The sequence below is a fragment of the Chrysemys picta genome, chromosome 7 (assembly GCF_011386835.1).
Source record: "Chrysemys picta bellii isolate R12L10 chromosome 7, ASM1138683v2, whole genome shotgun sequence".
NCBI lineage: Eukaryota > Metazoa > Chordata > Testudines > Emydidae > Chrysemys > Chrysemys picta.
Genome location: NC_088797.1, coordinates 28,227,372 through 28,242,281, shown reverse-complemented (window position 1 = coordinate 28,242,281; position 14,910 = coordinate 28,227,372). Strand labels below are relative to the sequence as shown.

Here is a 14,910-nt window from a genome sequence, read left to right as displayed (position 1 = left end):
TTTCTGCAAAAGGTAGCCCACAGCCCTGTAGCTGGCGGCTCCCATTCCAAACCCTGGCTGACCTGTGGCTAGAAATCAGTCTCTATTAAGGATGCAGAGGGATAATCTGCAGCATATTATACATTGCAGCCTGAGAAGGAGAACCAAAGTATCTGTGCAGGGGGAGGGTATGTGGAAGGAGAAATGGAAGCCGGAAAGATATCAAAGCAGTTATATATTTCCCAGCTATTACATTTGAAACTTTGACTTTTTTCCTGTCTGGATCATATGAGGCTCTGACATTCATTTGGATGGCAAAGTTTATTTATGTATGTCACTTCCCTCTGTTAAGGTTTTATGGATCATATTTCAAATACATGTTATATTCCACTGTTGCTCGGTTACCAACTCTGAACAAACAATTCTCTGCATACTGAGAAAGAAAAAGCAAATGAAATGCCTGGAGGATGAATCACCCACTGGAAGTCGTCTTATGGCCCCGCAGTGCAACAGATTAGTCATAACCTCACATACAGTAGAGTGGAAAAGGAAATGGTGAACCTATTAACTCCACTGCATTGAACAGCTCCCCCGCCTTCACCCACTCACCACTGTTCTTAAAAAAGGAACACTTTCCAAACCACTAGAATTTACTTAAAGCTTAAAATTAAAGGCTCATATTTTCACTAGGACAAATTTAACCTGGTGCAATAACCCTGAAATCAATGGCGTTACACAAGCAGTGAATTCAGCCCAGCAGCAGCTTTTCGAACAGTAATTAAAAGCTGTGACTCAGAGTGAAGAAGCTGAAGGCTCACTCATATCCTCCCCACAGAGAAATCCACACAAGGATCAGGAGAGTGGCTCTGCACTAGTCTGTTTCCAGACATCCCAGCATCAGTGACGGCCAGGGTTTCACTGATCACAGAGGGAATGCAAGCCGCAAAATAGGTGAATATCCAAAACTCCACCACAAAATCTTGTACATCAGGGAGGCATCCACCAGCCCCTCACTGTTTCCTCCTGGTTCATCCAGCCCCCCCAGTGGAGCTGCTTGTAAAAGAACACCCCTACCTACATCAAGCTTTCCCCAACACCCTCCTTCACCAAGGAAGGGTAAGGTGAGGAGCACTTAATGCTGACAGTATTCATTCCCAGGGGCCCTGTCAAATCTGGATTCTATGGTGCTCCATAGGGAGTATTTGCCCTCTCCTAGTTCCTCACCCCCATCCACAATCAGCCATGAGGTGTCCCCATGTGGGGCTTGGGGATGGAGGGATGCCATGATAGATTCCACCTCCCCTTACGGCAGCTATTTTGGGCTCATATTTGCACCATTGTGTAACCTCTTCGCCTGAAGAGAAGGGCATAATTTGACCCTTTGTAGACTGCAAATTCGTTGGGGGCAGGGACAGAGAGTTCCCACAGCACCTAGCATAATGGAAACCCAGTACTGTTCGGAACTTCTGGCTGATGCTGTAATGTCACCATTACATTGAGAATAATAAGTTATTGCGCATATGACAAGGTCGTTAAATCAAAGCAAACAACATATCTACCTGGACAACGGTCTCACCAGAAGATTCAACAATTCAGTGCAACTCTTTCATAAGAGAGTGGGACAAATTCTTACATATACAAATATTCCCACTGAAGAAAAGGTGAGCAGAATTTGGAGCAACCCTGCACACTTTTACCCTGACATAGCACGTAGCCACCAAACTCTATAGTGCTGGGCTGACAAGTTTTGTTTTGCTTTTTTAGACTTTATTTTGGGTCTGAGCGTGGATCAGTTTCACTAAACTAAAAACCTTGTTGTAGTGCAGAAAGTCAAACCTTTGAGATGGGACTGCTGTCCAGGTAGGCCAACAAAAACCAGAACCAACCCAACAGCCATGAAAACAATAGTCTGCACTTTCCCCTCACACCCATCCCCTCCAAACTTTTTTTTTTTTTTTTAAATTAACAGTCTGACTCCTCCCAAAGGTCCACCCTACTCAGCTGGATATTTTCAACAATTATGAATGCCTGGTCTACACTTAACATTTAGATCAATCCAGCTACATCGCTCAGGGGTGTGAAAAATAAACACAGTTGAGTCATTTAAGTCATCCGAACCCCTGGTGTAGACATGGCTAGGCCAATGAAGGAATTCTTCCATTAACCTAGCTACCGCTGCTCAGAGAGGTGGGTTACCTACATCAACATAAAAACCCTTCCGTTGATGTAGGACCAATCCATGTGGTAGCTGTGCTCCTGTAGCACCCATACTGTGGACGTGGCTTATGTGGCAGTGAATTAAGAGGAAAATTATGATCCTTCATATAACAGTGATAAGGTAGGCAAGGCAATGTCTTTTATTGGATCATCTTCTGTTGAGGAGAGAGAGAAGCTTTGGAGCTACACAGACCGGAAGAAGAGCTCTGTGTAACTCGAAAGCTTGACTCTTTCACCAGCAGATGATGATCCAATATAAGATACTACCTCACCCACCTTGTCTCTCTAATATCCTGGGACCCACAGGGCTACAACAGTGCAAACAAGAATGTATGTAAGTGTATATGAAGGATCTTCCAGTTTACCACAGAGGGAAGAAACCTGTTTCTGACTTTAAAAGGTTAATCCAAAGAATGTGAGCTATGTATTGAAACTGAGGGCTTCGGCAACAGGCGGACTAACTGGTTACCACCTGAGGCACAGCAAGAATTGGCATGCATAACTTTAAGGGACTTTTTTTCTGTGTGTCTCCTTAAATAAGAACATCCAAGAGAAGTAATGATTTAGAATCCCTATGTTGGTTTTAAACTGATTTAGACTTTGCTTACCCAAGAAAGTTACACAGATTTAACCTAAGGTGTGAAATTAAACTGATTTAATTAAACTAGCGCAAACCCCTATGTGGCCACTTTTTTTATTTCAGGTTTAATCTTAAAAAAAAAAAAAAAAAAAAAAACAACACTTGTGTCATTTGGAAATAGGTTTAAAAGCTAAACCAAAATAAGCCACTTTTGCACTGAAAAAAGTGTCCACATAGTGGTTTGCACCAGTCTGACTAAATAATTTGAAAAACTATTTAATTTGAACTGATGCAGCTTTCCTTTTAGACAGACAAAGCCTCATTTTGGTTGATTTGGAATCATTTTAAGCTAAATAGAAATAAGCTGATTAAGGAAGTGCAGTTTAAACTGATGTAAATGTGTCTACATTGGGGATTTGTACCAGTGTAACCAAGTCACTTTTAAATTGATTTACTTACACTGCTGCAAGTTTTCTAGTATTGCTCAGCCCTCAAAAACATCAATTCTAGGTGTAGGTCAAGATGCCACTTTGAGGCCTTGTGAAGAGGATGGAGCCATATGGAGTAATGTGTGGAACAAACACTTTCTCTCCCCTGCCCCCCCTTTGTGGCCTCTCTCATCCCCATGGAATAATAAAAATAATAATCCCTAGGTTTTCTATCTTGCTTTTTATCAGTAGACATCAAAGCACTTCACAATGGAGGTAAGCATCATTATCCCTATTTTACAGATGGGGGTGGGGAAACTGAGGCACCGAGAAGTAAAGTGAATTGTCCAAGATCACCCTGCAAGCCAGTGGCCAAAATAAGAATAAAACCATGCACCCTGAGGCCTAGTGCAGTGCTCTAGCCTCTAGGACATATTGCCTATGACTATGGGATGCAGTGTCTTCAAAATGGAAAAAGAGAGGAAATTAACCTTTTTCTCCCCCTAAAGCTAGAAGTTTGCTGAATGTTGTAGAGTGCCTCAGAAATGAAGACACCTTAAAATCACAGGTCAGCAATTATTCACCCCCCCACCGATTTTCTCCTGCCTTTGATATTCAGCAGGATTTTGGTCTTTGTGTGTCCTGTTGTAATTATCTCCTACCCTTCCCATGTAAACAATCCTAGGAGCAGCTCAAGTACCCTGCTGAATCCCCTAGTCAGACCAAGCAGGGACAATACATAGTTCCTCTGAAGGAGTCTGGACTTTGTTAGGATTTACTAAACCTTAGCAGATGCACACTGGGCATTCTCAGAAGGGACTTTTACCCCTTATCATTTATGTAACTTATTTTAAAAAATTGTTTTTCCAGACTTAGCCAAGAAACTTCCACACACAAGATCTGCCACATATCAAGCTCTGAAGCTTGTGCTAGAGTAAAGCAGGGACCTTGGTGGCAGACAATTTGCCCAGAGTGGGAGTGATCTGTCAGGGGTGGCCGTTTAACGAACTGGGAATGAAACGCAGGAGTCCTGCCTCCTAGTCTCCTGCTCTAACCACAGCCCGATGCTGCTTTTAAAACACATCAAACCAATGATTTATTCCACCATGCGTTATTGTTATTTATGTTCTAGTAGTGCCGAGAGATCTGGGACCCCATTGTACGAGGTGCTGTGCAAAGACATAAGGCAAGATCCCTGCCCTCAAGAGACTACAATTTAAGAAGACAGCACTGTCCCTGTAAATTGGCTGTGTGCATGGAGTTGGGGGAGGAAGGGATTGGCCCTGCCCAAGCTACTCGGTTGCAGCTCTTGTAGCATCAGAACTTCAGTAGCACTGGTGGGCCAGCATGCTCCACCACCACAGGGTGCTAATATGACTGGAGTTGCATAGTTACTTCTCCATTAGTTCTATTCCCCAAGCTCCTCTACAACAGAGTACTGGTTACACCCACAGATCCGTGCTCCAGATTATGCAGGGGGGGGGGACCTCAGCATTTGGACCTCAAGCCTTCTCTCAGCTCTCCCTACCCCATGTAGATCAACTGCTTTGAGTTGAGGGCCCTTGGTGAAGCGTGGAATTCCCCTCATGCACGCCAATTTCGTGAGCCTGACGAGATCTATCTATACCTCACACATCTATGTTAATTTGTGCTGCATTTCCCACTGATCCATTGTTTTGTTTGTATTTACTGTTACCTAAGGGAATTAGGTATAGGTAATCTCCACGGATGAATGTAATGATTAGTGAAGGTGGTGGTAACCTAGGACCTAGATTCTGTAAAGTGGAATCCATTTCAAACTTTCATTATGCAGGTTTCAGAGTGGTAGCCGTGTTAGTCTGTATCAGCAAAAACAAGGAGGAGTCCTTGTGGCACCTTAGAGACTAACATGCCCAAATAAATTTGTTAGTCTCTAAGGTGCCACAAGGACTCCTCATTGTTTTTTCATTATGCAGTTATAGCACAGCGTGTGATTTATTTCCTTGGGGATTGCATGAGGGTGGGGAAAAAAGTAACTCGTTCTCTTGCAGTTAAGTATTGCATCGCATTTTAATGCGACACAAGGTGAAGTAATAAAAGGGCACTTTCAGAGACTTTACTACGCTGGGATGTGATCCTGCAAACCTTTGTCTGCAACAAAGCTAGTTGCATAAGTAACACGGGCTCCCTGCATGAGCGAGGACTACTCGTACAACTGAAGGTTTGCAGGATCAACCCTGGTTACAAAAGTGGCTGTCTGGAGAGCTGATTATTGGCAGTCTGGATGATTTGTGGGAGACTGTAGCTTGGAATGTTGATTTGAAAAGCGGATATCTGCTCTGTATGGTACTTTGAGTCGTGTTTGAGATGTCAGTTAGATTTATAGCTAGCTGTAAATTCAAATATGAAACTGGATGTTGTCCAAAGCTGCTTTTTGATTGGCTGGCAAGGCCACTTCAGGGGGGTTAGATCCATGTTTAAATCTCTCAGCAAACATGGGCATGATTATAGAAATAAAGAATTCATAATATAGATGTGCAGTAGTAAAAAAAATACATATGAAATGGTGTGGCTGTCCTAAAACCCTTGCCCCCTGACACGGCCCCCCCCCCCCCCGGGACTCCTACCCCATCCAACCCCCCCGTCCCCTGACCGCCCCCGGAACCCCCACCCCTGACTGCCCCCTGCTGCCCCATCCAACCCCCCCCTCATTCCAGAATGCCACCCCAGGACCCCTGCCCCATCCACCCCTTCTCCCTGACTGCCCCCCGCTGCCCCATCCAACCCCCCCTCCTTCCTGACTGCCCCCTGGGACCCCTGCACCCATTCAACACCCCCCCCGCTCCCTGCCCTCTGACCACCCCACCCCCTGACCACCCCCCCGAACTCCCCTACCCTCTATCCAACCCCCCCGCTCCTTGCCCCCTTACCGCGCTGCCTGGAGCACCGGTGGCTGGTGGCACGGCTGTGGCTGGAGCCAGCCACGCCACCACACAGCACAGAGCACTGGGTCAGGCTGTGGGTCTACAGCTGCACTGCCCGGCCGCCCAGAGCATTGCGCCAGCAGCGCGCTGAGCCTGTGGGGGAGGGGCCGGGGCGAGCCTCCTGGGCCGGGAGCTCAGGGGCCGGGCAGGAAGGTCCCGCGGGCTGGATGTGGCCCGTGGGCCGTAGTTTGCCCACCTCTGAACTAGATAGATCCTATCTCATTTTTAATATTCTGGCTGTGCAGAGAGAGGGAGGCAGGCAACAAGGGAAAAATCGAGAAATAAATTCCTGTTGTTTAATTTGAAGACCGGTTTGAAAATAACCAGGGAGTTTGTTCTTTCTTTTGTGAGTTCTTGGTTCTGCATTTTGTTTTGTGTTCTTTCTCGCTCTCTGTTATGAACTTTCTGGCTCAGTGGAGGTACGTAATCCAAAAATGTGCTGTAAGATATATTTAGAAGCTTTCTTGTTCAAATCAAATATAAACTTAAGCAGACATAATATATTAGCATCAAGATAATGCTGGGCAGGTGCTAATACTCGGTTAATATGTGCCTTGAGTATCTGAAGATCAGACTATATAGGCTTCATGCTGCAAAACACAGCCATTAATACAGTGTGTATTAATGTACTATTGAAATGCACCTTGCCCTGGCTCTATTGATGTAAGTTTTGCATTGTGTGTTTTAATACAGTTATCTATAAAATATTGATTTGGGTATATGGAAACTAATCCAGACCTGTTTTAACATTTTAATTAAATATAAATTCAGAAGAGCAGGAGAGACATTTCCCTTTACTGACTCAAATACACTTGTTTGAACTGGAATAAAGTGACTGCTGAAATAATAATACCTAGTGTTTTTCCTCAGGAGTTCTCAAAGCACTTGACAGAGGATGTCATTATCATTATCTCCATTTTATACATGGGGAAACTGAGGTACAAGGCGGTGATGTGACTTGCCCAGGGTAACCCAGTAGGCCAGTGGCAAAGCCAGGAGTAGAACTCAGGACTCTGAAGTTCCCTGTCCAGGTCTCTAGCCACGAGGCCACCCTTTAATAGAATTATGAGCATATCCTACTATTTATCTTTAGGGTACTGGGTGACTTCCTCCTGTCCTCCTCCCACAAAATGTTTAAACTAATACTGATCGGTGCCAAAAAACACAGAGGGAAACTTTGTTTTAAGAAGATTAAAGGAAAAAAACCCACTCACAGGATTACATTCAGCTATATAATGCTGTTAAAACCTCCGGAATTTTGTGTAAATAAAAGGAATTCTTTCTACTGATTACTTTAAATAGTTTACCTTTTGTTTTGAAATGAAGACTCGGTGTTGGCCAGATTCAGATCTTGGTTACGCTGTCTCAAATCCAGAATGAATTCAACTCTACAGATTTACACTGTGTAGCTAAGATCAAAATCTGGCACTACATCTACTTGTAAAAAAGTTTATGTTTTTGTACATATTCTCTTCATAGATCTAGTGAGCTGGTTACAGGCTAATGCAGGGTTTGGCAACCTTTCAGAAGTGGTGTGCCGAGTCTTCATTTATTCACTCTAATTGAAGGTTTCATGTGCCAGTCATACATTTTAACGTTTTTAGAAGGTCTGTTTCTAGAAGACTATAATATATAACTAAACTATTGTTGTATGTAAAGTAAATAAGGTTTTTAAAATGTTTAAGAAGCTTCATTTAAAAATTAAATTAAAATGCAGAGCCCCCCAGACCGGTGGCCAGGACCCGGGCAGTGTGAGTGCCACTGAAAATCAACTCGCATGCTGCCTTCGGCACGTGTGCCATAGGTTGCCTACCCCTGGGCTAATGAGTTGTTGTGACCAGGGTCCCAGTGGGCGCAAGCTCTGGTCACTCAATTAGGGTGAACTGCAAAGAATGGGGCAGCCAAACCCCCAAAAAGCTGTTGGATAATCCAATGCTTAGATTTACCAAGCCAGCACAAAACAGCTTTTTTATTACCTTACTGGAAGTCCAAACAACACAGTTCCCTTAAAATGATCCAGCCTCAGGTCTCCATTCAGGTACCTAAGTCAAATATGATGATTTCTGAAAATCTTATTTCATCATATAAAAGAAAAGGTTCTACCAATCCCAAATGATTGGACACATTACCTCCCAGGTTATTGAATATTCCAGATCTTACCCAAATACACGCTACAGCCAATTCTTATTAACTAAACTTAAATTTGTTAAACAACAATAGAGACAGAGTATGGTTAAAAGATCAATATAGATACAATCCATTTAGGTTCAGATTCATAGCAGAGATGGTGAGCTTTGTAATTGCAAAGAGTTCTTTCAGAAATACTTCATAGGTTATAGTGCAATGTCCAAATCTCATATTCAGGGCGTACCAGCATAACTGGGACCTCAGTCTTGTGACTCAAACTTCCTCTGATGAAGCTTAAGCAGAGCTGAGATGACAGAATCAGGACCCAAGGATCTTTTATACAATTTCATGTCCTCTTTGACAAGTTGGGAGTTCCTCTGGGAACAAAAGGTAATTAGGATGACTTTGAAGGAGGTCCATCACCAGTACTTAGCTATACGAATTAACACAAGGCCATTTGCTTGTTTCTCCACCATTCACAGTACATTTCAAAGAGCGATGAATACCGAGATATCCCGTGTTTACAATTCATTTAAATGCTAGGATGTTCTTTTGATCTCTGAACTATCAGAATACATCATAGACAAGGACTGTTGATTACATTGTCCACCATATTCATATCTATCAAACGATAGATCGATATATATATTTTGTGTGTGTGTGTGTGTGTGTGTGTGTGCACACATCTAAATACACAAAAACACAAACATTATCTCCCCACATATCTTTTGAGGGTTATTTATGTTGCAGGATGTTTAACCTTTTCTGGCCATGCGTCACAGAGGTGTATTTGGGACATAGGGAGAGAAAAGAATCAGTGTTCATAGTAAGCGTGAGATTAAAAACTTATTTTGAGGAGACTAAAATCTTTTCTCATACTTATGACACTAAGACCGGCTGACTCCAAGGAAATTGGCTGCTTCTCTGTTTTTGACATGGCAAAGTCTAGCTGATGGAATCCTTCCATCAACCTAGCCACGTCCAAATGGGCGGGCTAGGCTGTCCTAACTACAGCACTCAGGATTTGAAATTTTTCACAGCCCTGAGTGATGTAGCCACATTGACCTGTTTTAGGTGTAGACCAGGCTTAAATATAAGAGATAACAAACGAATACAGACAGATTGACAAGGGAGCACAAGGAAATAAGCCGCCTGGTCATGGGATTTTTGCCAGAGATGCTCTGCGGCATTAGAGCAGGAATAAGGTTGAGGGTGAGCCAGGGGATTGGAAGGACAGACCTGGCAATGGGAAAGAGGGGCAAAAGAGTCAAGGGTGGAGAAGAATGAGATATGGAGAGAATTGACAACCATATTGATGGGAGAAAGCTTAAGCTGGGGTTTGTTTTAAACACGCTCAGACCTGCACTGAAACAAAGGGCACGTCTACACTACAATGAAAAACCCACGGCGGGCCCATGCTCATGGGGCTCGGGCTGCCAGCCTGTTTCATTGCTGTGTAGACTTCCAGGCACTGCAATGAATCAGCCCCACAGCCTGAGACCAAGTCAGAGGGCTCAGGTGTCTAGTTGCAGTGTAGGCATACCCAAAAGGTGTGAATTAAAACCAATTTGGTATTGTGGATGCAGTTTTTGTGTAGACAAAGCCCTCAGTTACACCAGTGCAAGTTTAGGTCAACATAAATACGTTGCTCATGGGATGTGAAAAATCCACACCCTGGATTGACATAGCTATGCCCAGCTAGCCTCCAGTGTAAGACACAACTAGGTCAAAGGAAGAATGCTTCCATTGACCTAGCTATTGTTGGTGGGATGGTAAAGGGAAAAACCCTGTAAATTGTGTCCACACTATGGGGTTATGCCAGCAGAACTACAGCAATGTCACTATACTCCTGGTAGTGAAGAGATAACCTAATATAGACTGGCCACATATACGAGCGTGTGTATGCTCTTCTTCATTGCCCTACATTCCATCATCTGCCCTTCCACCCCATTCCTTCTGCATCTCCAGGAGCTCCATACCCCCAGGCCTCCGATGCCCGCTCAGAGGTCCCTTCTGCAGAAGCTCTGATCCCCACTTTCCTAGGTATCTGGTCCTCCCTCAACAGGAGTTCGGGTCCCTCATGCCCTATTTTTCCCCTTTTAGATCTCTAGCCCCTCACAGGTCCTCTGCTTCCCCATGTGATCTGAGCCTACTCCTCTCCAGGAAGTCTGCCCTTCCACAGCTCTCTGGTTCTCTCCAGCTTCTTCGCTCTGCCATTTCCACCCTGTGGATGATTATGTCAGTGGTACTGAGCAGGCCAGGGGAACGGGAGAGCACAGCTGCTCTGACTCTCTGCCCTGACTACAGGGTCCCATACCATAACATGGCAAGAGAAAGCAGTACTCCTGGGCTCAAGGAAAGTGCTTTCTCTCTCCACTGCAGGCTGAAGATTGAGGGACTGTTAGGGCCTTTGGGCTTGTCTACACTTACATTTTATAGTGCTCTAACTTACTGGCTCTGGGCTTTAAAGTGCTAGTGTAGACAGGCTCATGGAGGTGGATTACCAGGAGCACTGGGAGAGCTCTCTCCCAGCGCTCGCGTGTGACCACACTCGCACTTCAAAGCGCTGCCACAGGAGTGTTCCCAGGGCAGCACCTTGAAGTTTCCAGTGTAGACATACCCTTTGTCTGCAGAGCTTAGGGTGACCAGATGTCCCGATTTTATAGGGACAGTCCCGATTTTTGGGGCTTTTTCTTATATAGGCGCCTATTACCCCCCACCCCCGTCCTGATTTTTCTCATTTGCTGTCTGGTCACCCTAGCCAGAGCTGGACAGGGGGTCGGGGGGGGAGGAGGTAGGAATGGGGGGGAGAAGGTAAATACACTGCTGCCCCCACCCTAGTTGAGTGGTAGGGGAGAAGAAGCAAGTCCTCCTTGTAATTACCCTATAATCCCAATGTAAAGTGAAGCTATCCTGCCAATCTACTATTGCAGAAAATGATCTCCACCCGAACAATTAGCAGCCGGAAAGGTGGGAACTCTCCCCTCCCCCAGCCCATTGCCTTGTGAGGTGAGGGTCTTCAAAGCTTAGGGGCCTGTATTTGGTCCTAAGAGTTTGACAAGCCAGCAATAGCAAGGAATTTCTGAGTTCATGCTGACACTCCGCTGCTTTACACTTTGACACTCGCTCAGAAGGCCAATTATTTGATTTCTGTACTTTCTGCTTTGCTTCCAGGAAGCTCCATGTCATGTCAAAGCTCTGACATGGATGGCCAACGTAAGTGTGTTGAATGGCTCAGTAGTACATGGATCTTTGGCACAGGGTATGGCATTTCTACACATATTGTGCAGCCATTCATTCATTTTCTGGTCTTTACAGATTATTTATTATAAGACTAACTTATCGGAGAACCATCAGCTCTGTACAGAAAGGATCCTGTGAATGCTCTGTAGCCAGTATTTAAATATCAGCAATTCAGCCTTTTATAAGAAGGCCTACTCCTAATAATTACTTTCTACCAGCAATGTTCCCATTTTAAAATAGTAGTAACCTTTGTACTTAGGTGGGGAAATCTACTTAATACTAAGGAACTCATAGTTCACCCCCATATATATCCCTTTCATAAACAACCAGATTAAATAATTTAATTCAAAATCTGTGTATATTTGGAGGGACAGGAAAGGCAAAAGAGAGAGATGAAAAACTTGATCCCAATATTAAATTGCACCCTTAAAATTCAGGGAACTGGGTTCTATATCAGAAATGCGATCTGGAGAGCTCTGAACTGTATGCCATTATACAGCAAACAACAGAATTATGGTCTGACTTCCATTATTCCCTTCCGCCTGCAATGACCACAACAGTAACAGACTGGCACTTGATCTCCAGCGTATTAATCGCAAGTCTCCTCTTTCCTGTGCATCTCGCCCAGCTGAGCGAAGACACAGCAGATGTCATTGGAAGGGCACAGGGTCTTAGAGGAATTGCTGAGCTGCCCCTTTAAAGGGCTGCATAGCATTACGCCAGCAATGATGTGCATGATGATGCCGGATCTAGCTGTGACACTGCACTGCATTGGAGACGATGACGATGCTCTTCATTTGAGCTGGAAGAAGCCAAGATGCAGCCAACAGCTGCTTTCCAGTGAGGGCTGAAGACAGACTTCCCGGGGAGGGTGAATTACATCGCTACTGCCTCGCACAGACACAGACCAGACAGAAACATGCCTGCCCAGAACATCCATCAGTAGCAATGCATCCTCTGCGCTCCCGTGCCACCTCCCCACTGCAGAGAGCAGGCGGCTTTGCAGGCAGCAGTGAATTAGTCCTTGCTGCAGCCCCAGGATATTTGACCGGCCTCCCATTACAGATGGGCCAAATTCCTCCCAGGAGTAACTCCGGCCTTTGCAGCGGAGTTACCCCAGAGATTAGCGTGGTCCCCAAAGGTTCAGGGGGCCTTGCCCAAGGTCAGACAGTGGCTGAGGCACCCCGGGTCTCCAGATCCCCCTTCATGTGCCGCAGCCCCTAGCCCGCGCTCTCTGCCTTGCCCACTCTCCCTCCAACAGACGGGCACAGGGAAGTCAGTCCCGGCGGGTCACCCCCTGCCCCCCAGCCGGCCACTGCCCCGGGCCCCCGGCTCACCTCCTTCAGCTGCTCCATCTCCGTGCGGATGGTCTCGTACTCCGCCTCCAGCTCCTCGTACTGCTGCTTGAGCTGCTGCTTCTCCTCCAGCACGGCCAGCCCGTACTCCGCCGCCTGGATCTTCTCCCGGGTGGTCTCGCCCAGCTCCTGGGAGAGCCGCTTGAGCTCGCTCCGCAGCCACTCCGGCTCCGACTCCATCACCAGCTTGGCGTACTCCTCCTCCTCCATAGCCAGAGCCATCGCGGCCGGCCGGGAGCGGCGCCTCCCGTCCCCGTCCCCGTCCGGCGGGGCAACGCAGCGAGGGGGGCTGCGGGGCGAGCCGGGCAGGGGGACGGACGCAGCGCCCTTAACACCCCCGCAGCCGCTGGGCTGCCATGGGCCGCCCTCGGCGAGCACAACTTGGCCCCGCTGCTGCGCTGCCAGCTCCCCCGGCTGCCATGAAACGGGCAGGGCGCTCGGTTCGCTCTCGCCCCTGGCTGCACCCCCGCCCCAGCCAGCCCCTTACACCATGATTCCTGCCTCCTCCTGCAGGCTGCGGCTGCGAAACGAGCTGGGCAGGCAGAGCGCAGTGAAATCATTCAAAAGGAACGGCCAGCCAGCTGCCCGGCGGGCCTTGTGGGACGTGTAGTCCCGCCTCCCCCCAGCGCCAAGCAAACGCGTGCCTCAGAGGACTACGAGTCCCACAATGCACAGGGAGGGCAGCCCAGCTGGAAGGCAGCCCCAGCCCTCTTGGAGGAATTCTTGCTAGGGGAAGAAGCTGGCAGAGGGGCTGTGTTATTATCATCATCGGCGTCAGGGCAACTTTCACTTGTAACAGTGACGCCTACAGGCCGCGTCAAACCTAGGTGGCTACATTATTGCGGGCGGGGGGTCAGAGTTGTGCCAGTTTCTGTGATATGTTGCTTTCAGAGGCTGTATTCATTGCACACAGGGGTCACTAAGTGAAATCAGCGGAAGTTGGGCACCTAAATGCCTTTGGGAATCAGACTCCTCGTCTATGATGGAAGTGAACTTAAGATAGCACGCGCCACTCTGGCTTTTAAACAACACAGGACTATGTTTTTCCCCAAAGTTGTTATCATCGCCATCATTGTCAACCCCATCTGTCTTCTTTGTTGTAGTTCTATAATTATTTATTTATGCATTGATGTATACAGCACTATTGTTGTGCATGGTACTTTACCAACAAAAGTATTTTGTTTGTTTTAATTTCCTCAGCTGAAAGATTACATCAATCTTTGCAGGGCCAGGGATATGGATTTAGGCATGTGCTCAATTTTATGCACATCAATAGTACACATTGAAGTCACTGCTCACGTGTGTAAAGTTAATTATGTGCATAGGCCTTCTCAGCATCAGGGCCCTCCCATGATCCTGTAAACCCTTGCTCACATGCATAGCTACAGTGAAATCAAAGGTAATGCTTGTGTGAGTGAATACTCAGCACATAAGAAAGGGTTTAAAGATCTGGCTAGAAGCTAAGATGTAACAAAGAGTGAGGGCCACAAAGAATGGGAGGGGAGGAGAGGGAAGGGAGAACAAAGGTTGCAACAATGGGAACATGTGTTTGCTTTTGAATGTTATGCATGCTTCTTGAGGGTGCTGTTTTTGTTCAAAAACTAAAACTGATATATAGCATTCTGATAGAATTAACTGGTTACATGAAATAGTTACCGCTATTGTACTGCAAAGCTGTACCATTGCTCTAGCTTTCACTTAAGGAGGTACATTTAATGCTGCTATAGATTCCTCCCTACATTTATAACTGAAGTACAATGGTTGCTAATTAATGCAGTTATTTGAAATTAGAAACACCTTAAGTTATTGATTATGATTTTTATTGGGGGTGCTTGTTTTCTGGTGGTTATTATATTATTAGTTTGGGGGTCTTTATGTAATTCTTCTTTCACTCAGCTTGTTTATTTCTCTGTATAGTGCCACTGATGTGCATGGCACTGGACAGATAAGTAAGAAGATGAGGGTCTGGTTTCCAGGAGTTTACAGTCCAAACAGTTAAGGGGAACAGAGTGGTAGCC

General features: G+C 46.0%; 1 protein-coding gene across 6 annotated transcripts in view; it reads right to left on the bottom strand.

Moving 5' to 3' along the window:
• The window catches only part of BICD2 (BICD cargo adaptor 2), a 148,550-nt gene extending 135,291 nt beyond the window's left edge, over positions 1 to 13,259 (bottom strand). For 5 of the 6 annotated variants that reach the window (XM_005305432.5, XM_042849781.2, XM_005305431.5 and 2 more), the window contains exon 1: positions 12,875 to 13,259. In XM_005305432.5, coding sequence (XP_005305489.1) covers positions 12,875 to 13,114 — 240 coding nt within the window. In that variant the 5' untranslated portion in view covers positions 13,115 to 13,259. The remainder of the gene's footprint in view (positions 1 to 12,874) is intronic. The other variant, XM_065551003.1, reaches the window with a different exon arrangement.
• Positions 13,260 to 14,910: the final 1,651 nt, after the last annotated feature.